The sequence below is a fragment of the Stenella coeruleoalba genome (genome assembly GCF_951394435.1).
Source record: "Stenella coeruleoalba genome assembly, chromosome: 3".
In the NCBI taxonomy this organism is placed as follows: Eukaryota; Metazoa; Chordata; class Mammalia; order Artiodactyla; family Delphinidae; genus Stenella; species Stenella coeruleoalba.
This window is the reverse complement of record NC_137148.1, coordinates 108,321,888-108,348,668: the sequence shown is the minus strand read 5'-3', so window position 1 is coordinate 108,348,668 and position 26,781 is coordinate 108,321,888. Positions and strand designations below refer to the sequence as shown.

The window sequence follows — 26,781 nt, the reverse complement described above, 5'->3', positions numbered from 1 at the left end:
AGTACAGGTTTCTGGTAACTGACTATACTGCTGAACTGAATAAGCATTTTCAGAGCTCTAATGGAAAACTGATGAATTCGTCAAAGTGCTAACAAAAGATCAAGACGACAAAAAAAATTAATTACATGGGACTGAGTGAACTGATGAGGATGATTATAATTTTTGTGACTTTGTTTGAATTAAAAAAAAAAAATGGGCAAAAGATCTAAATAGACATTTCTCCAAAGAAGACATACAGATGGCCAAAAAGCAAAAGAAAGATGCTCAACATCACTAATTATCAGAAAAAAGCAAATCAAAATTACAATGAGGTATCACCTCACACTGGTCAGAATGGCCATCATCAAACATTCTACAAACAGTAAATGCTGGGCAGGGTGTGGGAAAAAGATACCCTCCTGCACTGTTGGTCGAATGTAAATGGTACAACCACTATGGAGAACAGTATGAGGTTCCTTAAAAAACTAAAAACAGAACTACCATATCCAGCAATCCCACTCCTGGGCATACATCTGAAGAAAACTATAATATTTACGAAAGGATACATGCATCCCTATGTTCATAGTAGCACTATTTACAATAGCCAAGACATGGAAGCAACCTAAATGTCATCCCAAATTATTTACAAAACAGAAAGAGTCACAGATGTAGAAAACAATCTTATGATTACCAGGGAGGATGGGATCTTGGGAGGGAAAAATTGGGAGACTGGGCTCGACATATACACTAGTATATATAAAATAGATAACTAATAAGGACCTACTGCATAGCACAGAGAACTCTACTCAATACTCTGTAACGGCCAATACGGGAACAGAAGCTAAAAGAGTGGATATATGTATATATATAACTGATTCATTTTGCTGTACACCTGAAACTAACACCACATTGTAAATCAACTATGTTCCAACAACAACAAAAGAATCCAAAGACTTGGACTGTAATCCAAACTTCTTTATTAATATTTTAACTCTGGGTGAACTATCTATCCTCTGTGCATATCAGGCTTCTTATCTGTAAAATGATTAAAGATGATAACCTTTCCTAACCACATTACAGGGCTACTTTCTAGTAGACTGTGAGATATATAAATGCTCGGGTATTTTCTCTTTTTTCCTGGCCATGATGCACGGCATGTGGAATCTTAGTTCCCGGATCAGGGATCGAACCTGTGACCCCTGTGGTGGAAGCGCAGAGTGTTAACCACTGGACCGCCAGGGAAGTCCCGCTGGGATGTTTTCTTACTTTGCCAAAACAAAGTCACAAAGTTACGTGCGAACTGCAAAGAGTTCTTAGTGTATCCTATCTTAGTTCATAGCAATTAGAAGCATTTTGGAAGCAGAGAACGAGCGAATCAAGCTAGACTTCTAGAAAAAGGGGCAACAGGAAGGTTTGGGATATGACGGCCTAACAGTCAACGGTGAGAGCACTGGCAGTCTGGTCTAATGCACAGAAACAGCTCAAAGGGCCCTTCACATTTCTAGGACCCAGGGAGGTGAGAAGGGGGTGGGAGCACCATCCACTCGTTAATCTACTTATCAAATACTTAATCACAGAAAACATGATGTATCGATACAAGGTGTCTTTTCATTGATGATCCTCAGTCAGTTTGTTTAAAGAAAGTAATAAGACTGTTCTAAGTTATTTTTGGAGTAAGACAGGTTTAAATATATTCTAACTGAAGAGAATAGCAAAATATAAAATGCATGGCTATTTAGGTCCAATATGGTTAAAGTGAGAACATGTGATTGGCTCTTAAATGGGTAAATTTTTACTCATTTACTGAAAAATTCACATATGTGGAACTAACTCCAATGATATCACATAGTGATGTACTGTAACATCTATATTCACATTACTCAAATGACTACTTTAGGTAAGAATATATTAAAAAAAAGAGGGACTTCCCTGGTGGCGCAGTGGTTAAGAATCCGCCTGCCAATGCAGGTGTGCTCCGCAACGAGAAGCCACCGCAATGAGAAGCCTGTGCACCGCAAGGAAGAGTAGCCCCTGCTTGCCACAACTAGAGAAAGCCCTCACGCAGCAACAAACACCCAATGCAGCCAAAAATAAATAAATAAATTTTTTAAATTTTAATGAATAAAATTAAAATCTATAGGTCTATTTAAGTAAACTTGCTCAGTCTGCGAAGCTTATGGCCATAGGCTATCGGTTAATTTTCTGCTCCTCTGTGGTAACACTGTTTTGTGGCACAAACTTGATTTTACCCTAGTACCAAATAATTTCCCACCTAACATGACAAGTTAGGTTTTATAGGTATCTTAGGCCTATTTACAACATCTTTATATTTTTACACGGTACTTTCATAACGCCATGCAAATTCTAAGAAAAAAAAAAATCTGTTTTTCTTCCAAAAGTCAATTCTTCAATTTCAAACAAAAGGACTTGGATTTTCTAGTAAGTAACCCTCAGTATTGAGATGATATGTATTATTGTGACTGTGGCTATGCATTATTTTAACACAATAAAGTTATATTATTAAAAGAGTCATAGAAACCTTTTCTAGCAATAAGTTAGTATGAAAAGTAGTCTTGGGAAGAACAGTGTATTTAGGGGAAAAAAACCAGTCATCTGGCCATTCAATAATCCAGCGTGGCCTGCCTCTTTCATATGCATCGAGCCATGTTCCTATTAGTGTTGCTCAATTCTCAGAATAGATGAACTTAAAAGAAACTATTTCTTTGTAGAGACAACAAACTAATACGTAAACATAGGCAATGAGTACAAACAGCCTTCGGAAGACAGGTTTGGTTCTGAAGAGCTAGAACACCTTGTAAGAAATATACTTCAGTAACCAAAGGAGGCTGTCTGGAGACTGCAGGGCAGAACCTCTACAACAGCTGAGGGCCCGTCTTGATGCTGCAGCTCAGTCAGCCCTGCAGGGGACAGTCCTCAAACTTTACCTAACTTGATGGCAAGCAAGAATCATGTACATCAATGACAGGCTTTTCATAGAGACAAATTACCAGATAGGAATCTTGAAGGAAATTCTGAAATGTGCATAAACGAGATTTTAAAAGTTAACTAAGTACTACGAACTAAGAACTTAATTTGTCCTATACAGTTAAATTTTTAAGAACAGAAGTGGGGAAGAAGACATGTCGATGAGAAAGAAATTAATCAGATATAATAAATTTGAAACCGTTCATTTTATTTATATATGCCACAATGACCTTAGTATTAACAAAAGTCATAGGGTCCCATTTGGTCTCTTCACTCCACATTAATCCAGGAAACGAAGCTACTGAGTTGTATTTTAACAGCAATCTGACACCTCTTACATTTCCACAAAAGCAGTTCAGTGTACTTTTCCTACAGATTTAAAACAAACAAGCTGTTTCCTTTCCAGGAAGCTACAAATGTCATCCCTTTGCTTACCTAGTAACTGTAGGGACAAACTTGTTTGCTGTATCCAGGATACTCACCTACCTACCTTATAAGTCTCTGTTCTTTTGTTAAGTCTTTTGTTAACGCTATCCAGTAAGTGAGCATACAATGCAGCATAATTTTGTGTTTATAAAAGCCTTATTGACTTTCTGGTTCTAAACACTTGAGGGATCATTTAGACAACTCAGTGTACTTTAGATATGGGGGATAGCAATAGTGGCAGAGCCCTGATAAAAACCCTCTATTGGTTTCTATTATACTGCTCTCTATTTTCCCTTAGATGAAAAATTAAGGAGTAAGAGTTCAGCTGAGTAAATTTAAAGCGTCTTCTGAAATTCACCGAAACCTCTATAAAAGACAGCAAATACATAAAAATTCTAATCCTCTGCTAAGTGCATGAGAACTTATGTTACAGTAATAAATAAATAACAAGCATTCTAATATCAGGTAAAGCCTAATATTTTATAAGGGAAATGCAATAAATACGTCTGCAAAAGGCAACTAACTGAACTTAAGAGATTAAATATTACTAAAAAGCTGACCTCCAAGCTGCTTTGGCAGCAGGGGGCATGAGAATCCATGGGAGAGTACCTTCCTTTCTGAATTCAAATCCTTTAAAAGTTTTAAAGTATTTATTCAGAAGAAAGGTAGCTACAAAGAGTTTAGAAAAACAGATGACTTGGCAAACTACGTAAGAGATTAATTTTTCATTGTTCATTTTCTTCTCTTTGATGCTCACATTAAGTATGTATGCTCAATGTCTATAATACACTGGGCACAGTGCCATCATTAAGAATGTATGTACCTGTTACACAGGTACACATGACTATGCCTGGAGGCCCCACCTGTATGTTCCACCCACATACTTACGGAATTCATCCCACTGAACAGGTCTCCTGACCCCACGTGAGCCGTGTGCACAAAGTTTGTGGGCTCTCCAATCATACTTCGGTCAATCCGCCGGCGCCTTTTCTAAAATATAAGGAGTAACGTGTTGAGAAAATGATCTTGTTAACAAAAACTTATTCTGATAGATTTATATACTATGCACAAATGACTTCGTATAATAATATTTTTGCCCAGGACACAAAAATACCTAAATCTTGGTATCACCACAATCACCTCTTATGATGAGATCCCCCAGAGAAATATATGCACAAAAAAATGATTGGTAAAGTAAAATAATAGGTTATTATTTAGAACTTAAAATAGATTATTTGGTCTGACTTTGGCCATCCATATATTTGTATAGCAACCATTTAAGTTTTATTCTTTTAAAAAATGAGACAAATGTAAAATTATCATCTGTAACCATCATTCTTAGCAAAGACGACAGTGTGACTTAAGTGCAGCATTCCGATTTTAAACAAAACATTCTAGCTTGCATCATTAACAGACTGATGCTACTTTGATGGTTGTTACTGAGATTATACCCAACTACCCTTCACCCGGAAGGAATCTGTCAGCTATCTGTGCAGGGGAGGTTTGGCTCTAGCCCATTCACTGATTTCTGGCCTATTCTGGCTGCAAACGAAACCCTGTCCAAGCAGCCACCCAGGCTGCAGCTTACTGCCTCTTCCTCATTTCTGACCCCACTTCCCAGCAGCTTCCCAGGAACTTCAGCCACAGGCTGCAATCCTTGTTCTACCAATGTGCCCTCCGCCTCACAAGACACTTCCCCACCCTGCTGCTGTGTTAAACTGACCATCCGAGATTTTTCCACAGAAGAAGGTTATCATCAGACCCGAGTGTTCCATGGCTCCTTAGATACTGTGATCAACTGAGAGGGGCCACGGGCACAGCTGGCTTACTGTCGTCCTAATACCATCTCTGCGTATCCCCATTTTCTTCCCTTTCAACAGAATACGTCTCCTGAAAATGCCATCTGCATCAAAACTAAGGCAGGTTACAAAGTTGTTGGATTAGGTTAGGTTGCCTCTGAACATAGTATTTTAAGTCTTCATCTACTGAAATGTTGCTATGCTCTTGATAAATCCTAAAAACTTATCCAGATAGACAGACACAGGTGACAGCTCCTCAGGATTAGAACATAATTTTCTACAAAGCCACAGAAGTGGAGAGTTCATACATTAATTTTAGAAGCTAGTATATATTGTTTTACTGCCCTCTAGCTTTTATTGCCACAGATTAGAATCCCAAAAGCCTGTTGTTTTCCCTTGAAGTTATGTTCATCCTCAGAGTTGAACAGTGACTCTGGACTATCTCCAGGTTTGCTGGTTTTCCCTTCCGGTGTTCTGTATGGCATATGGAAGTCCCTCTCTATCTGAACATGGGTTTTCCTATAGCTTAGTAAAGTTTTCTTGTATTATTTGTTTGATATTGCTCCTTGTGTTCTTTTTTGCTATTTCCAGAGCTTCTGTTATGTGGACATCTGAATGTGTGTTTGTGTGTCTAAGGGGGGGTCGGGGGGAGGAGGGACGGAGGGAGGGAGAGCGTGTGTGTGTCTGTGTGTATGCACGTGTGTGTGTATAATCTTCCTAGTTTCTTCCATTATTTGTTTCCTCTTTATAGTTTCACTGCATTAGAAAATAATGCCACTTGATCCTCTTTAGGAATCCACAACTGTTTTCGTACAGTCCAGAGAGAAAAAAAAAAATTTTTAATGATTTAAATTTATTTATTTATGGCTGCATTGGGTCTTCGTTTCTGTGCGAGGGCCTTCACCAGTTGTGGCAAGCGGGGTCCATTCTTCATCGCAGTGCACGGTCCTCTATCGCGGCCTCTCTTGTTGCGGAGCACAGGCTCCAGACGCGCAGGCTCAGTAATTGTGGCTCACGGGTCCAGTTGCTCCGCGGCATGTGGGATCTTCCCAGACCAGGGCTCGAACCCGTGTCCCCTGCATTGGCAGGCAGATTCTCAACCACTGCGCCACCAGGGAAGCCCCAGAGAGGAAATATTTTAAGCCTGCAGGTCATACAGTCTCTGTCAAAGCTCTGGCTCTACTCTGTCATCACAGTGTAAGCAGCCACAGACAATGTGAGAACAAATGAGTATAGCTGTGTTCCAGTAAACATTTATGCACAAAAAAGGGTGGCAGGTGACATAATGGCCCATAAGTTCTGGCTTGCTGACCCCAGCTCTAGATCAGTAATTTTTTTTCAGTGGTAGATACATTATTATTTTTCTCCAATTATGATTATGTTTTGGAAGCTCTTTGCTACGCAATATTTTTAATCTCTTTGAGAATTTGTATTACATGTTTTCCTTTTTTCGTATCAAAGACGCCTGACTGAATGAATTATAGTCTATAACACCCGGGAGTAAAATATTCATTCCTGTACTTCTCCAAATTTAGTTACTTCAAGCCCCTTTTTGAAGGGTTAAGAAATTCAATCGGTCCTTTGGGGCAGTATCCCATAGGGTTGTATAAAAATTTCAGGTTAAAATGGTGTCAGTAAGCCAAGGAAGGGTCTAGATCCCTTGTCTATGCTCTTCAATTTTCTGTTTCTTAGCACAACACACCAATTTCCTGCTCTCTTTTCCTTACATGGTGCTACTTAAGGAGGCTCACACAGATTCCCTGCCCCTAACCACAGACTTGTCACCCGCAGCCATCCTTTGATGTGGGAGGCCAAGTGCCACCAATGCAGGATAGTCTCTTCCACCCTATTTCCCATTTTTTTCTACAAACTCTTAAGTTTGTCTATTTTTACCCACCCCATTCAACATACTTCCCCTTCATACTATTCTCTTCTGAGATGATACAGCACAAATCCCTAAATGAGCCTTGAGAAGCAATGCTACCTTCTCTTTTCTAGGATTGAGGTAGGGAAAAGACAATGTTAACAGTAGTTTTGTGTCTGTTTTCTTCTTGGTAACATACTGTTACATTACCATTAAATTTGTCTTGTTAGAAAACTATGTTTCTCAAAGCACATCCAAGTGCATCTTCACCAGCAGAGGACATGAGTTTTCTTGATACCTGAGTAGGACAAATTGTTGGGGTTTCTTCCACAGTACGCCCCCTGACGTACTGAAGGAGAAGGAGGCTTCCAGGGTCTCGGCACACCCCAGACTGAGCAGAAAAGGCTAGACGTCTACAGATGAAGACAAAGGATGGCGGTTATGTTCCATGGGCTCATGGCGTCTGCCAGACTGAAGACTTCCCCGAAGGCCTTGTGAGGCTAGCCTGCAGGGGCAACAGCTCCCGAGGTACAGATGGTGCCACCTGGCTCAGCCAGAGGGTCTGCTGAAGCAGGTGATGGGCTGGCCTATTTCAGAGAATAAGATCTCTTCCAGATCGTCCCTTGCCCTGTGAACACATAGGACTTCTAACAGTTCTGAATCCACATCATTTCCTCTGGAAGGGTGTGTCTGGGCCTGAGCAGATGGCTACACCTGGCCCACGAATCCACAATAAGGGATTTATTCTAACAGTCAAATTATTGCAAGAAGATGCTGGGAGAGAGGAGTCACCATGGAGCACTCAGGCCACCAGCCATCTCACCCAGAAATGTTTCTTGAAAGATTAATGAATGGATGTGCTTCTAGGTCGATAAGCTTCTGAAAGAGGCATATTAATATACACTTATAAGCATAATATGACACTCTGAATAAGAGGGAGGATGTTCAAAAGGAGACAACTAAACTGGTTCAAAAGAGACTACTCTAGGGGCTTCCCTGGTGGCGCAGTGGTTGAGAGTCCACCTGCCGATGCAGGGGACATGGGTTCGTGCCCCGGTCCGGGAAGATCCCACATGCCGCGGAGCGTCTGGGCCCGTGAGCCATGGCCGCTGAGCCTGCGTGTCCGGAGCCTGTGCTCCACAACGGGAGAGGCCACAACAGAGCGAGGCCTGTGTACCGCAAAAAAAAAAAAAAAAAAAAAAGAGACTACTCTCACAGTGAAAAGCAAAGGACAGGAAGACACCGACTTCCTTCTGTCACAGCAATTATGTTAGGTAATTAATTTATAATCTGAAAATAATGACTACTTTTCAACTTGAACTTTACTGAGTTGGGAATGAGACTTTTCCTTTAGTACTGAAAGGGTTCTTCATGCCATCTACTCTAACCTGGATTGTAGGGTTAGAAGTAGAAGTTTTCTGTCTTTCCTTCTTTAAGGCTAGAAGGAGCACAACTTTTAAAGCAGGGGGATAACATGATCAAAATGGTTTTAAAAGGCATAATAGCTACAGATGGTAAGCAGGTTGGAGGGGTCCAAAAGAAAAATCATTAGAGTAATGTTGGTGAAAGGAGATTACTTGCATTCAACTAACAGCAGCATAAATGGAACATGTACAGATTCAAGCTGTGTTCAGTGGGCAAAATCAAAAGCATCTGGTTGTTGACTGGATTTGAGAATTGAGAGGTAACAGTTAAGAAAGATGCACAGATTTCAGATCTGAATAGAGTGTACTCGATTTAATGGATTAGATAATACTGGAAGAGGGTCAGTCTTTAGGAAGAAGATGAAAGATTCTGTTTAAGACACACCGAATTTGAGACATCTATGAGACATTCGAGTGAGGTTATCAAGAGGGCAAGTTGAATACACAGATACAGGATTCTGAAAAGGGCTAAACTAGAGATAGGAAATTGAGAGTCACCAGAATAAAGCTGTCCAAGTTAATGAGACTCCCTAGGAAGAAAAGTGCACAGAGGAACTCTATATAAGTTTGGTCAGGAAAATAAGCCATTAAAGGAGGCCAAAAAGGAACAGCCTAAAAGTTAGGAGGAAAGTCAGATGTGACTTCTTCAAAGTGTGAAGGAGGGGTTAGGCAATACTCTGCAAGCTGGTGGGAGGTCAGGTGAAGAGAAACATGTTTCCTGGATTCAGCAACATGAAGTGAGCACCTTGGTGATGCTGTGCCAGCACAGTGACAGGAGCTCCAGACATCAGCGGGGGAGTGAGGGGCATCCAGGAGGCGGGGAAATGGAGAACTCCAACACAGACAAGTGGACAAAGTCTGGTCTCTGAACAGGAGAAGACAGACAGCTGTAGCTCAAGGGAGAAGAGGTAATGAGGACAGATTGAATTTTTTCCCTTAAATATGAGAAAGACTTGACTATGCTTAATTTCTGATGAGGCAAATCAGAAAAGACAGAGACAGAAGGTAAAGAAAAATAAAGATTATCAATATTACAAGCCTTCCAGAGAAGGTAGGAGGGATAGGATCCAGACACAGGCTGAGGTGTTCTTTAGACTTCTGTTATAACTTTCTTAATCAAAAACCTGGATTCTAAGTATAATTAAATATTTTAAGATACAAAAACATAATATTTTTCAGCCACAAGGTAGACATTTAAGGAACAGCCCACTTTTCTGGTGTGCTATATTGAGAGCACAGGGTACAGACTAGATTTAAATCGTGGGCAAACAAGGGGAATTCCAGAGTCAGGCCTCTGCAGAGAAAAACAGGAAATGGTGCACTCCACTCTGATATGTATTAACTGCTGTCAGTAGCCCAGTCACAGTTTTTCCTGGAAACATACTTTATTCTTCTTGATTCCTTATAGGGAACTTTACTAAAACTTTCGACCATGTGAATAATTCTTGCCATCCTTAAAATATTAACTGTTATTCTGCATAAGGCCAAAGACTAGAGGTACACAAAAACGAGTAGTTGTATTACAGTGAAGGGGATTAGGGAAAATGTCTCTTCCCATTTAATGTATGTCAATTATGCCTCACTGAAGCTGTTTAAATCTTAGAGTTACATACTAAAAACTTGTTCAATGAAATGTGATATCCAGAATTTGCTTTTAATTATCCAGTGGAGGGGGGTTAATAGGTGAAACAAGATGGTCCCCCCATCAATAACTACTGAAGTTGGGGACTACACACACGGGCAGGTGGCGGGCCGAGGTGTAAGGGGGTCCTCTTCTTTCCCTAATAAGTTTTTAAAAATAAGTTTTTTAAAAGATATGCTAATTCATTTATTTTCCTCCTAGTCTTACAACTTTACATAAAAACTTATGCACTGTGTACTAGTAAAAATGCTGTGACACAAGTACGAATAAACATTTACTTTCATGTCTGATTTCCATCAGAACGTAATCTTGTCCTCATTCTTTCAGATGCTTTACAATTCTAAAATTCTCTACCCACTTCCTGTCTTCCTCCCCAAACTATAGAAGATATATGTGAAGTTTTTCAGAAATACACTGCAGAGCTACCTCATCAATATAAGGCTAGCTACAGTATCCATTTAGTTTAACACTGCTCATTATATGCTTCATTCATGCACTCCCATCACATGTTCCTTCTTTGAAAATTACTTGGCAAATATTTATTTTAAAAACCTGGAATGTAAAATTTACAGAAAAGATTATTCTGAGATTATTCTACCAAAAGACCCCTCTTCTCTGGTTTCACACTCATATCTGGCTACCACCTCCATCCCTCTCCTTCTGTGTATATCGTGTATGGTGGCCTTCTCCAATACATCCTAGGTCCCCTTTCTTTCCTCTCCCATGTCTTCACCTTATTAGCTCTATGCTGATGACTAGTAAGTCTATTTTCTCTTTTCTGGGCATTAGGCTACACATCCAAGTGCTTACCGGACATGTCCATGTGAACGTTGAGAGGATACTCAAATTTCCTATGTCCACAACTGAACATATATAATCTTATTTCTGTAATCTATTCTTTCTCTTCGTGCCCCATTTTGGTGAACACTTCCACCAGTACTTCAAGCCAGGTGTGAAGACTGTCCCTCACTCCTCCTCCTTCCTCATACTATCACATCACATCAGCATCACATCCTGTGGATTCTACCCTTTCACTCTCTCCATCCCCATGTCACTGCCACAGCCTTACTGCAGTCCATACCGCCTTCCACCTACATCACTATAGTAGCCTCCAAACTAATTTGCTTCAAACTTTACAACATTCCTTCCCCTCCCAATATTCTTTGCGCTGGATTTAGATAGACCTTTCTAAAGTACAAAACTGATGCTACTCACCACTTTAAAATCCCTCAATGGCTTTCCAAAACTTGCAGGCTAAATTCAAAATCCCAAAGCCTATGAAATCCTGTTTCTCTCTCTAGCCTCCTCTTTTTTTTTTTTTTTTTTGCGGTACGCAGGCCTCTCACTGTTGTGGCCTCTCCCGTTGCGGAGCACAGGCTCCAGACGCACAGGCTCAGCGGCCATGGCTCACGGGCCCAGCCGCTCCGCGGCATGTGGGATCCTCCCGCACCGGGGCACAAACCCGTGTCCCCTGCATCGGCAGCCGGACTCTCAACCACTGCGCCACCAGGGAAGCCCTAGCCTCCTCTTTTAATACTTTCTTGCATTCTAAGCTTTCATCTGCTACTTGAAATTCCCTAAATATGCTATGATCTCGCTCTCTCTCACTTCTCTGCCCTTGACCTGAAAGGATCCTTCCTATTGCTCCTTGACTAACTCAGGCCTCATACCCTCTGCTCTGAGGTTAGATGCTCCTCCTCTCTGCTCCCAGAGAACCTTGTGTTCACCTCCACCAAAGTAAAATTTACATCTCGCACCAAACTGAAACTGTCCACTGGATGGCACATGTGCTCCTATATGGAGAGGGCATATAAAATGTTAGCTCACAAGGACCAGCGCCATACAGAGCACAAAGCAATTCATCAACACACGTTTTTTAAATGAATGCATTTATGAATATATAAACATTACAATCACATTGTTTTTAAGGCTTAACGTTTTAAACATTTTTTGTAGCAATATAAATGTTCCATCTCCCTCACATTTCTACAATATTGATCAAATATAGCTTCTAGGAAAACAGTGATTACTCAATCACTTAAAAGTTGAAACTTCCTCTAAGACTTTCTCTGGGCAGCTTCGTGTGCAAACACATGCCACCGAGGAGCAATTTAAGGCCAGATCCCAGAGGGTAACAGGAGGCCTAAGGTAAAAGCACAGGTGGAACAACCTCAGGTTCTTCTAGAAATGGAGATAAAATGTAAATAAAGAACAAAATGGTCTGCCATCTGGAGCAGGGGAAAAAAGCTAGGGCTTTCGGGCTACAAGATAACAATCACTTATGCCAATGTGGACTAAATATTTGAAAGGTTGAAAGAGAGTGATATACTACTGACTTAACTCTGCGACCTGGAGAGAGAAAGCTGAGAGAGTATAACCACATCCCCTACCTATGAATATATCAAATAAACCCACGATTCCCAGACTGTGTCAAGTAGCTGGCAAACATCAAGGGACCCCATGTGGTATTTTCAATTTGAGGGAAACACAATGATACTCAACATGAAGCAGCCTGGGACCTGGGCCCCTTTGCTGCAGTGCTTGCACCTGGACACACCTCTCCTCGAGCAACAGAATACAAAGAAACTGTAGGGGACTAAAAATAACTGCCTGCATGCCTAGTTGGGGCAAATTCCGAACAGAAGATAAAAAGAGACCAAAACACCCAAATGCCACCACTTTCGAAGAGCCCAGAGCAAAAGCAGGGGGTCAGGACTTCCCTGGTGGCACAGCCTGCCAATGCAGGGGACACAGGTTTGATCCCTGGTCCAGGAAGATCCCACATGCCACGGAGCAACTAAGCCCGTGCGCCACAATTCCTGAGCCTGCGCTCTAGAGCCCATGAGCCACGACTGCTGAGGCCCACTCGCCTGGAGCCCATGCTCTGCAACGGGAGAGGCCACCACGATGAGAAGCCCACGCACTGCAGTGAATAGTAGCCCCCACTCGCCACAACTAAAGAAAGCCCGTGTGCAGAAACACAGACCCAATGCAGCCACACATACATACATAATTAATTTATAAAAAAGCAGGGGGTCAGGAGCAAAAGCAGGGCACTGCAAATGCCCCCTGCACACACCACCACAAAGGGGTGGGCAAACCACCTAAGCCGGCCCTCCAGCCCGACTCCTACCTTCATCCCATATAAGGAACAAGCTTGCCCTGCCTCAGGGAGTGAGCAAGCAAGGGTAACTGTTGTTTGTTCCCCCTCACCTCCCCACTATAGCAGGGGTTCCAATAAAGCCTTGCCTGAATTTCTTGTCTGGCTTCTGGTCAACTTCTATTGATTAAGAAGGCCAAGAACCCTGGTTGGTAACAAACATACGTACAATACTGTGTGAACTAACTCAAGATAATTCAAAATTTCAATCTTAGAGAACACACTCTTTTCAACAACACATCTTTGCAAAGCACAGTTTTTCAGTGCCTGCTGTGTAAAAAGCCCAAGTATTGTACAAAAGTCAGTATAGAACTGGAAAAGAGGCTGGTGGTGTTCAGTCTGATCCTACAGTTTGAGGAGTTGTGTAAAGCCTAATAGGCACACATATCCCATAGGTAATCAAGGTTATTTGGGAAAGAAATAAAAATTTAGTTTTTCTTTCTATATATGTGTATTATTTTTTCAAATGGTGACTCAGTTTTTAGAACATAAGTACTAAGTTGTTTAGACCAAACTAGTTAATAAATAAATCCATAAAGCATTTCTCTTGGCCTGGGAACACCATGAAAAAAATTACTGATGTGTTAAGGGCAACAAACACAGAAGTTTGGGAGCCTCTGAAATAAACTAACTTTTTGAAATATTGAGAGTATAACTAGGCACTGGGCATTTCTTAAAAAAACAGTAACTTTTTATACTATTCTACTGACAGTGTTCCCCTAAATACATGAGCTGCTTTCAAACTGCATCCTATTATCCATCCAGTTCATACAACAGTGGGGAAAAAATGACTAACAAAAGCTAAAATAACATAAAAATAGATTTGATTTTTTTTTATAGTAAAGGAAAAGGATTTTCCTAGTGAGTCTTACACAAAAATGAAAGCAATAGTTACGGCTGCAATGTCAACAAACTACATGAAATGCCCTCACCCAAACCCATTCCCACGTGGCACTGCCTATTCATCCCTTAAGACTCAGCTCAAACATAACCTTCTGAGTTGAGGCTGCTGGGTATTCCTTGGTTTAAGTATTCAGAGTACAAGGCTCATTATTTCAATTATAATACTTAAAAATACTGTATTATAATTTATCTGCCCACAGTTTGATTTTCCTACCGTGCTAAGAGTTCTTCTATGACCACAGCTGTGCCTGATACATTGGAAAATTAATGGCTGCTGAATGAATAAAAGGATTTTAAAGAAACAATGTCAGCTCAGTTCTCTAAAAACTGTTTGTCTTATCCAATATTATGACCAAATATTTCTCAAGGACCTATTACATATGAAGATTTAAAAAAAAAAGAAAAAATATATATATATATGATGTCAATTCTAGTGGATTTCACAGTTCTGCAAAAAAAAAAATTACTTACCTGTTTTACTTTTCTGCTTTACAGTAATGCTATCTACCATAGAGTAGTTCTACTGTCATCACTGTTCTAGCTTTTATACGGGGTGACACCTCAAGAGCAAGCTTTACTGTATATCAGAATCACTGCAGGGGTTTGTTAGAACACAGGCTGCTGACCTTGCAGAATTTCAAATCCACCAGGTTTGGGGCAGGTCCAGGAACATTCATGGCTAACAGGACACCAGCTCAATGGTTTAGAAACACTGGTGCTGAAGATTTACAGCTAAATATTTTAAAACAATGGGTAATTCTTAAGAGTCTTACTACATGCCAGGCATATTTCCAATCACTTTAAATACAGGAACGCATTTGATAATACCTTGAAAAGCAGTGTGTGATGTTTTAATATTCCCTTCAAATCCAAGAAACTCTGGCAAACTCTCACTTGGAATCTCTTGACTATTGCTCACGTTCCTACCTTATATTCACATTTGTTAATCTCTTGAACTCCCTGAATAATATTTTACAATTTTTGTGTGTGTTTTTAAATTATTTAGAGAGCCATTAGGCTGAATGGTTTTTCTCATTAAGAACAAACAACTCTACAACCAAGCCACCAAAGAATGTTTTTTAATCAATAGTTTTCATCAAAAAGAAGAGCCTATTCACTGTAGCAAACAAAGAAATACTTCTCAACCAGCTATCACCCCAGAGCTCGGTGCACAGACAGTAGTCAGACATGCCTATCTCCCCTAGTCTTTCCCTGGAAGAGGTCTATTTGCATACTTTAAAAGCTACTACCTGAGGGTCAAGCTTCTAATTTAGCACACACACAGAGATAGACTAAGATACTGCCCAGAAAGGAGGCCACTGGGCACCATCTCCACGTTTTTCCTCTTGCCCATTCCAGGTTACCCAGAGTACTGCTTTTGCAGCTGCCTCCCAGGGGTGACACTTTTTGATTGCCTGGCTTTGGTGGCCAGCAGGGCTTCAGGTCACAGGTCCCACAGCACAAAAATAATCAACCAGTTCTTAACTAGCTACCCCCCCAACAGCTCAGTGCAGAGGGAACAGACAGAAATACCTAGCTCCCAGAATTTCTGTGAAAGGGGTCTACTTGCATAGTTTGAAAGATGCTGCCTGAGGGTCTGACTTCCAGTCAGCCTGCATCTAGGTGCTAACTGAGATCCTCCCCCTTTGGACACTGATAGGTTTAGACACACCCTCAATGACAAAGAGGTGGCTTTGGACAATCACAAGGTTTGAGAGACAACCAAGACCTTGGGCCAGGCTGAATGATAAGGTTCAACTCCTACACATGACCAGCATGTCACACCTGGCAGAGGTGGCTGTTTTATATAATGCACAGAAACCAGCACAGAGAGCCCAGGAAAATGAAGAAACAGAGGAACATGTTCCAAACAAAAGAACAAAATAAAACTCCAAAAATAGACCTTAATAAAATGGAGGACAGATCATATGTTAAGCTACAGTTTAAGTCTTAATAAATTTAAAAAGACTGAGGTCATATCAAGCATCTTTTCTGACCACAATAGTATGAAATGAGAAATCAATTACAAGAAAAAAAGTGGAAAACCCACTTTAAATACATACTACTAAATAACCAATAGGTAACAGAAGAAATTACAAGGGAAATCAAAAAACATTTTGAGAAAAGTAAAAATGGATACATTACATACCAATCTTATGGGATGCAGCAAAGGCAGTACTAAGAGGGAAGTTCATAGCAATAACCAACTATGTTAACAACAACAAAGAGCTCAAATAAATAATGTAACTTTTTACCTCAAGGAATTAGAAAAAGAGCGAACTAAACCCAAAGTTAGTAGAAGGAAGAAAATAACAAAGATCCAAGTGGAAATAAATGAAAAACAAACTAAAAGACAATAGAAAAGATTAACAAAACAGAACTACTTTTTTAAAAGATAAACTAGAAAAACCTTTAGACTTACAAAAAAAAGAGAATTCAAATTAAATTAGAAAAGAGGAGACATTACAACTGATACTACAGAAATACAAAGAATCTTAAAGACTACTATGAACAATTACATGCCAAAAAACTGGCCAACCTAGAAGAAACAGATAACTTCCTAGAAACATACAAACCTACCAAGACTAAACCATGAAGAAATAGAAAATCTAAACAGACCAATAACAAGTAAGGAGACTGAATCAGTGATCAAAAACCTCTCAACAAACTATAGGACCACATGGCTTCACTGGTGAATTCTACCAAACATTTAAGAAGAATTAATACCAATCCTTCTCACATTCTTCCAAAACAATCAAAGAGTACACTTCCAAATTCATTTTACGAGGCCAGCATAACCCTGATACCAGAACCATACAAGGTCAGTAAAGAAATTACAGGCCAATAATCCTGATGAACAAAGATGCAAAAATTCTCAAGAAAATCTTAAATTGAATTCAACAGCACAATGAAAGGATCATACACCATGATCAAGTGGGATTTATTACAGAGACAGAAGGATGGTATACCACATTAACAAAATGAAGGATAAAAGTCACATGATCTCAAAGAAGCAGAAAAAGCATTTGGCAAAATTCAACATCCTCAATAAAGTGGGTATAGGGAGATCATAACTCAACATAAAAAAGACTGCACAGATATGTCTCATTTCATTGCACTTTGCTTTATTGTATCCCACAGATACTGCGTTTTTTTACAAATTGAAGGTTTGTGGCAACTGTGCATTGAGCAAATCCATTGGCACCATTTTGCCAACAATATTTGCTTACTTTGTGTTTCTGTATCATATTTTGGTAATTCTCACAATATTTCATTTTTTTCACTATTAGCATACTTGTTATGGTGATCTTTGATATGACTATTGCAAAAACATCATGACTTGCTGAAGGCTCAAATGATGGTTAGCATTTTTTATCAGTAAATCGTTTTTTAATTAAGATATGTATTTTTCCTTAGACATAATGCTATCGCACACTTAACAGACTACAGTATAATATTAATATAACTTTTATATATATTGGGAAACCATAAAATTCACTTGACTCTCTACTGCAATATTTGCTTTAGTGTGGTGGTCTGTAACTTGACCCACAATATCTCCAAGGTATGCCTGTATATAACAAGTCCACAGCTAACATGAACTCAATGGTGATAAGCTGAAAGCTTTTCCTCTAAGATCAGAAACAAGACAAACATGGCCACTCTCACCACTTTTTTTCCATATATTGAAAATCCTAGACAGAGCAATCAGGCAAGGAAAAAAAAAAAAAAAAGGCATCCAAACTGGAAAGGAAAAAGTAAAATGGTCTTTATTTGCAGATGACATGATACTACATATAGAAAATCCTAAAGACTCCACCAAAAAACTGTTAGAACTAATAAGCAAATTGAAATTCAAGAATGAAACTGAATGGTGGAACAGAACAATGGAAAAGATAGTCTCTTCAATAAATGGTGTTGGGAAAACTGAATAGCCACATGCAAAAGAATGCAACTGGACCAAAATCTTACACCATACCCCAAAATCAATTCAAAATGGATTAAAGACTTGAATGCAAGACTTGAAGCCATAAATCTCTAGAAGAAAACACAGGGATAAGCTCCTTGATATCACTCTTCCCAATGATTTTTTGGATTTGATACCAAAAGCAAAGGCAAAGCAAAAATCAGTAAGTTGGACTACATGAAATTAAAATTTTTTGCACAGCAAAGAAAACTAATGCAGTGAAAAGGCAACCTACAGCTACAGAATGGGAGAAAATATTTGCAAATAATATATGTGATAAGGAGTTAATGTCCAAAATATATAAAGAACTTATACAACTCAGTAGTTAAAAGCAAAAACAAAACCAACCCAGTTAAAAATGGGCACAACTGAATATTTTCCCAAAGATGACATACGGATGACCAACAAGTACATGAAAAGATACTCGATATCACTAATTAGCAGAGAAATGTAAAACAAAACCAAAATGAGATACCACCTCAGACCTGTTAGAATGGCTATTATCAAAAAGACAAAAGATAGCAAATGTTGGTGAGAACTGTGGAGAAAAGGAAACCCTTGTGCACTGCTGGTGGGAATATAAATTGGTGCAGTTGTTATGAAAAACAGTACAGAGGTCCCTCAAAAAATTAAAAACAGAACTACCATATGATCTAGCAATTCCTCTTCTGGGTATACAGTCGAAGGAAATGAAATTGCTATCTCAGAGAAACATGCATCTTCCTGTTCTTGCAGCACATTTACGATAGCCAAGACATGGAAACCACCTAAGTGTCCATCAATGGCTGAATAATGAAAATGTGATGTGTGTGTCCACGTAAGTATATATAGACAGATATATGCATATACGGATAGATATGTGTGTATCTACATATACACAATGGAATTTTATTCAGCCATAAAAAAAAGATGGAAATACTGCCATCCGTGACAACACTGATGAACGTGGAGGGCATTATGCTAAGTGAAATAAGTTAGAAAGAAAAAATAAATACTATACCATCTCACTTTTATCTGAAATCTGAAAAAACCTAACTCACAGAAACAGAGAACAGACTAGTGGCAGCCAGAGGCAGGGGGTGAGGCATAGGGGGTGGAGGTGGTAGAAATGGGTAAAGGGGATCAAAAAGTACATACTTCCAATTATAAGATAAGTAAGTTCTGGGGATATAAGGTACAGCACGGTGACTACAGTTAGCAATACTGTCGTGTATATTTGATTATTGCCAAGAGTAAATCTTAAAAGTTGTCATGAGAAGAAAAAAATTGTTTAACCATATGAGGTGATAAGTTAACTAACTTACTGTGGTAAGCATTTCACAGTATATTCATTTATCAGATCATTATGTTGTACTCCTTAAACTAACACAATGCTATATGTTAATTATATCTCAATAAAACTGAGGTGGGAGGGAAAACCTACTCCTACTTATAGAATGGAGGTAGTGAAATAAATTTCAGGTCCACCATTCCCTCATATGATCTACTTCTCACCATTTTCATTCCTTACCTCTGGGCTCTACCAAGATTTCTATTCAATATAACAAATCACAAGTGTGAGTCATGGTTTTATTCCAATAATGATTGGATAAATCCTAAGCATACCAGGATGATTACAAAGAGGTCATATATCTATTTACAGATTATCAGTGATGATTTGAGCTACTAAATTCACTATCTCCTATCTGTGTCCATGAACTCCTTTACTGCTGAGTCTGACCAACTTTGGAGGTAATATTATATAAATTACATTATCTTATACTCTACAAATAGTAAGCAAAACATTAATAGAGCAACAAAACTTAAAAAAAAACCATTACACATAATAAGGTAACTGTGGGAAAAAGATATTACCATGACTTTATACAAAAATGATTCAGAGGATTTTATGACCTGTTAATATTTAATGAGTTATGATACAGTGCTCAAAATGATACATAGCACTTATAATTTGGGGGTAGGATGAAAACCATATGAATAAACTGCATAATACAGAGGCCTCTACCTTTTGCTCACTATCTTTATACAAAGTTTACTTACTATGGCACAAGTCAAAAGATAACTGAAGCTAACTGCTTGTAGACTCTAGCTTCACTGGAATTCTGCTAAAGGTGTATATAACTAGCATTAAGTCTTTACCCTCCTTTCATTTTTTTCACTTTGGTTATTCTATCAATGCTTACTTCAGCATTTGCTAAAGAGATTCAAGTTTCTGACATTCAAAACTTATCATTTCCCAAAAGGTAAAGCTGTTTGTGTAATTCACATATCCTTAGTTTTCAATTTATTTTTACTGATTTGGATTAACTTTTTTTTTTTTAACACCTAAACAGTAGCTTAGGATATTCTAGACCGACAACAAGTAATCTTTTTAAATTGTTCTTAAAGGATTTGAAGCAGCTTTATATAACATTTTTACCAGAGTAGTTAATGGATATTCAGGCTAAGTGACATTTTATTTCTATCCTTCTGTATAAATAGGCATAAATCTTTATTGTGGACATACACCACTTCTTTCTACATACTTTGTTCTAGAAGTAGCAACCCACTTCCTTTCCTTTTGGGAAATCATCGCTTCCTGACCCCAACCATATGATTTTGATAGGTTGCCAACCACAGTAGTCGACAACCCTGACCACGGGGTGTGCACATGACACAAACTGGGCCCAGAATCCTTCCCTGGGAAGGACTAAGGGAGATGTCCTTTCTTCCTCATGGTGGTTAAACTGAGATGATGAACCTGGAGCTGAGGTCAATCATGGAAAAAACACCCACCTCTAGTCAGAAAGTGCAAAGAATCAAGAAAGAGACAGAGTTGAGAATCTTAACAGTGTCCCAGGTCCTGGATACAGATGTTTAAGAAGCCAGATCCAGCTTTCCCATGGGTAGTAATATAAGCTGATAATACGACCTATGGCAGTCTGGTTTCTAAGATCTTAACTAAAAATCGATGATTAATATGTCAAGATTAATATTAATCTTTGATTAGTAAGACAAATGGAAGAGAAACAAGGAGTAGACTGCAAAGATTAAGAAAAAAAATCTGCCCTTCAATAACTGAGTAGCTTACTTTGGATTCCAAATTCTCATATTTAGGTCAAACTTCAGAAAATAATAAACGTTTTCAGTATGCCAACTTGTACTGTATGAAGATACACTCTGGGAACAATAAGTGATAACTCTACTTCTCTGGTTTCTAGAGTGTGGTGCACTCACTGGAATGCCAGCAGTGGCCCTCAGGTTAAAAGGCTTATATAAGGAGGCAATCCTATAAAAGACGAGAGCCACATCACCACAGAGAAATCCAAACACCCAAGTAGAGTTACAAGCAGGGACTTCGATCTAAGTCAAAGTACAGAAAGGCAAGGCATTTCATACTGGAAATATTTATAAATAGGTGGGTTGCTGGTAACACACTTAAAATTCAATCCTAAGTGCAGTACTGTCTTTACTTTGCCTTTTAGAGTTTAGTAGGTAAGTAGCCTTTTCCCACTTAGTATAAGTTTCAAAGTTGGTAACAGATGAGAAGTTCACAGGAGGCCCCAACATTTGTTTTTTATAAGGAATCTCTGAGCAGGTTTATAGTGATCTTTTCAAGGGCAAAATTGCTAAATGCAAAACTGAAGGAACTAGACTTTCTCCTCTCTCAGTGAGAAACCTGAAGCGAACATAGGGATTTCCTTTTCTCTTTCTATTTAAGGTTAGTATCTTGTTTAAGTCACACGTTGCAAGTATGAAAACTGAAATACAAAATAGGCTTAAAACTAACAACCTGAAATAGCTTCTCTAAGTACTAATGATATATTTTTCAATGCTTTTGCATGTTAAACCCTTTACACTAGAGATTTCTGCTACCACAGGGCCACTTGAGATTGTTTCTGTACCCTGTATATACATGCATATGTGTGTGTATAGTAGAGCTAACTTCAGGAAATCACTGTATACTGAACATAGAAAATGTGGTATAATACAATGGTCTACCACTGATATTATTGCAGTGAGACCTAAATTGGACTTCTCACCTCTGGAACTAAAGACAATAAATTTGTGTTGTTTAAGCCACTAAACTTGGATAATCTGTCACTGACAGCCACAGGACACTAATGTACCTAGGGAAAGCATATTATTTGCCAAGATCCCACAGCTAACTAAAGCAGGTCTGGGAGTCTCCCTTGTCCACTGTCTTTCCTTTACACCACCATATATACAGTTATTCTAAAATAAATACCTTTGTGTTTCAAAAAAAGTTATGTAATTCCCCCAAACACTTAATACATAAAATAGAAAGAGAAAAATCAAATGCTTATATTAACTTTTTGTAAATATTGTTCACAATCAAGCCAAGCAATGTTCTACAATTAATTTTTCTTGTACTATGTTTGTGTTGAATTGCTTTTTGTTTGCTTAACTTCCTATGAAACTAACATTAATTGTTGCAATACCATCCACAAATTTCTTGCAGTACAACTGGTTAAACAGCTAAACAACTAATCCATATAGTCTGAAATGTCACTAAATGGAATGGGTATTTTTCATTCAACTGGCCTTCAACCAAAACACTTACACTGTTTTTTTTTTAGTTCAGGGAAATGTTCCTGTATTATTATTGGGTTGTCCAAAAAGTTTGTTTGGGTTTTTCTGTGAGATGTTACAAAACCCCCAAACTTTTTGGCAAACACTTTGATAATTTATTCTCCTCCAATGCCCCTTTCTTCTACTTTGTGAAACTAATTAGGCAGATTTTGAACCTTCAGGATTGATCATCTAATTTTCTTAGCTTTTCCCTTCTACTTTCCATCTCTCTTTGTTTTACTTTGTTTTTACTCTCTATTTCTTTGTTTTACTTTGTTTACAGATTTCTTTATCTTCCAGCCCTTACACTGGACCTCTTTATCTCAGCTATATCATTTCCAAACACTATTTCTTCTCAATTTGTTCTTTCTGTCCCCATTCCTGTGTAGGCACACTGTTCTTATTTAATGGGTCCAATATCCTAATCATCTGAGGAATATTCACAGTTTTTATTGCTTTATTTTAGTTCTTTTCTATTCCCTGTATCATCTATTTCCTCTGAGTTCTTTCATTCGGTTAATTTCTTTTAACTTTCCTCATGCCTGATGATCACCGACCGTCCAAATGAGGCTTAGTACACATGGGTCAGGCATGCTGAATGGTGGGTTCAAGGACAGGTGAGAAGATGGTGAAACTGGCTTTTTCCTTGGGGAGCCCACAACCACAGAAATCACCAGGTCTCTGCAGAGCCGGTCAGTTATCTAGAGAACGATCTGCTGCAGGCCAGCCTGAGCAGTTCAAGCCTAGTTGCAGGCCTTCCAAGAGCAAGGCAGTTAAGACTCTGGTTTGCTTCTGGTCAGTACCCCCCTGTGCAGGCAACTGGGTGTGGCTATGTTCTGCAAATTCCAAATCTATCATCTGTGTTTTATTATCTTTCATCCATGCTTATGTTTTGTCTGCATTCTTTTCCTTTGTGGGTTTTACCCCTTTTTGTTTTTTAAACTCCTTTAATGTCATGCAAAGTGGGGTTTCAGGAGAGAGGAGACTGTACGTGTGTGTTCAGTCCAACATCCTCTCTATGTTACACACCTGGATCTCTCTTCCTGGTAATTGAAAACCAAACCAAACCAAAATACTTCTGGTAAGAGACCAATTTTTCAAGCTTTAAAGGTCCAGTTCATTTCAAATAGAATGTGCTTGAAAATAACCAACAGAGATTTAAAACACAACAAAACAAAATAAAATCAACCATTATTTAAAATGAGAGGAGGGCTTCCCTGGTGGCGCAGTGGTTGGGAGTCCGCCTGCCGATGCAGGGGACACGGGTTTGTGCCCCGGTCCAGGAAGATCCCACATGCCGTGGAGCAGCTGGGCCCGTGAGCCATGGCCACTGAGCCTGCGCGTCTGGAGCCTGTGCTCCGCAGCGGAAGAGGCCACAGCCCTGAGAGGCCCGCGTACCGCAAAAAATAAATAAATAAAATAAAATGAGAGGAAACTGCAATTTGTCAACTAAACATTCATAAGAGCGCTTACTGCATGCCAGGCACTATGCTAAGCGCTTAACATAAATTACCTTATTTAATATACTTTATTATCTACTTTAATATATTTAAGACTATTAGATAGGTGTCATTATTCCTATTTGCAGAGGTCACACAGTATTCCTATCTGCTCAAGGTCACACAGTAAATAAGCATTGGGATTGCAATTCAAACCCTTATTTGAACAACTCTTAAGCTCATAGAAAACCAGATCTCCTATGAAGAGGGTAGAAAAAAGGGAAAAACTTGTTTGGTTTTTCATAACTACCCATAACTATGGGGCTCATAAAAATGAGATCAATTTCTGACAGCTAAGCACTACTGAAAGCACACTTGTCTTATGTTTCTTAGTAACTATATCTGCTATTTTTTTTTAACATCTTTATTGGAGTATAATTGCTTTACAATGGTGTGCTAGTTTCTGCTTTATAACAAAGTGAATCAGCTTTTTTTTTTTTTATCTGTTCTTAAGGTCAGTTAGAAATGACATCTAGTAACTCCTTTATTTAATGTATGGGAGATTCTGTTTATCCTATATGCATGACTGACAGCTAATACTATTTCCAGTATCTTAATGATTTTTGAATCCATGCATATGTGCATAACGGAGACATGCAGAAGGATTTGTGCATGTTAAGACTCCAGTGAGGACATCACCCAACTGCTACTCAGGTAGACACTCAGGTAGACACTCCAAGAACAAATAAAACAAAATCAAAACCACAAAAAACAGAGTGATGGGTGTGTGTGTGTGTGTGTGTGTGTTAGAATGGCAGGCACTTATATCATTAAGTTAATATGTATGAAAGCATCATTAAGTTAATATGTATGAAAGCATTCAAACTAAGATCTGTAAAAATGGCAGATAATAATTAACATTTACTGGCAAGAATTTTTTTTTTTTTTTTTTAATTTGGCTGTGCCTCACAGCTTGTAGGATCTTAGTTCCCTGAGCAGTGAAGGCGCCAAGTTCTAACCACTGGACCGCCAGGGAATTCCCAAGAACCTTTTAAAATGTTGAAACACTGCTGGTTTCACCATAACTTATCAAAACTAGTGATGTATTTTTGCAGAGTCTTATAATTCAATTGCATATCCAATGTGTGTATACATGTCCATTTGGGTAAAATTTATTGAAACACATACTAGAGAAAACTAGTTTTAAAATGCCAAGGCTTTGCCATTAACTCACTAGGCTTAACTTAGTTTACTAGTTCACTTAATAGTTTCCAAATTTGTGTGTGAGTGATGCATCTGACTAGATGTTTGCTTAGATGCCTTTAAGACTATAATTTTATGACTGTATGAAAATTATTTTCAATTCACAAATGAAAACAGCTAACAAATGACAAACCAAAACGAAAAAGAACAAATGATGTCTCACCTGCTAAAACAGAGGAGTATAAGCATAAAAAGTAGCTCTTCAAGGAACTAAAAGAAAGGTCAATCTACAAAAGTAATTGGAACATGAGCACTAGAAATATCTAAAAAATTAGAAGAATTTTTACTATGTACAGAGATGATAAGAGACCAACCTTTACTCAGTACTTAAAGGAGATAGAGCTGAGCTCTTAGAAGCTGTCTTGCATATGCGAGCTACCAAAATTGATCTGTAATATTTTCTACCCATTATAAGCATGTTTAAGGCAGAGGAAGATGGAAGAACAGAATGGTTTTTATCATGTGTTTATATCACAAATGAACAGATTCTGAAGTGCTTCTAAAAATGTCCTATATAGTACTGACTTCATAATTATTAAAATACTATTATAGTATTAGGTCCCAGATATTATCTAAATTCTAACTGCCCTTTAATCACAGATTACATCAAGTTTACATAAACATTTTATTCTTCTACAACCGTGAATAGTTTATTAACTAGACTTTACCTGCCTGGTACTGATTTCCTTTCTTTCTTTTGCCTTTTGATCTTTAAAATAATAAAATTGAGATCCTTAACTTTCCCTCCTATTTGTATATACCAAGGCCATGTGAGAATCAGGACCCAAACCACTAACTCTGGACAAATAAAGGCTTAATCCTCAGTATCCTTGCTGTTTCTATGTTTATAAAACCCAAGAATCGTAAAACAAAACAATGCAAAGGTTCATGCTATTGGTATTTCAGAAGCACCTTAATTTTAGCCATTTTAAGAATTCAATGCCTTATGAAAAGATGCAGACTTTCACATCATTTACACAAATAACAGAACATGTAAATGAAGAAAGTGTTTTCTAAATAAACATGACAATCTCCCAGATGCGGTAGGTGAGATGACTTGAAAACAATAGCTCTTTTAAGAGATGTTTCAGGATTCATGTAAGCTATCAGTTAATAGGAGCTCACACTGGCTACTTAACATGACCTCATAAATAAAAAACATTTTCTTTATGAAGATATAGATAGTATTTTCTAATGAGCATATAGAAAAAATTAGGACTTATCTGCCATATAAATATATATTTTTAAAAACTATTTGACCACAATGTTTCTTTCTTTTCCTGTTCATCAAAAACAATTTTCCCTGCGTTTCTTTCCCTTTTTTTTCCAGTGGTAATTATTTTTATCACAGTGAAGAT

The 26,781-nt window shown here is 38.5% G+C and overlaps 1 protein-coding gene across 7 annotated transcripts in view; it reads right to left on the bottom strand.

The window, feature by feature from the left end:
- The window catches only part of CDC42SE2 (CDC42 small effector 2), a 111,747-nt gene that overhangs the window by 16,195 nt on the left and 68,771 nt on the right, over positions 1-26,781 (bottom strand). For all 7 annotated transcript variants that reach the window (XM_079917424.1, XM_079917423.1, XM_079917422.1 and 4 more), the window contains one exon: positions 4,279-4,380. In XM_079917424.1, coding sequence (XP_079773550.1) covers positions 4,279-4,380 — 102 coding nt within the window. The remainder of the gene's footprint in view (positions 1-4,278; positions 4,381-26,781) is intronic.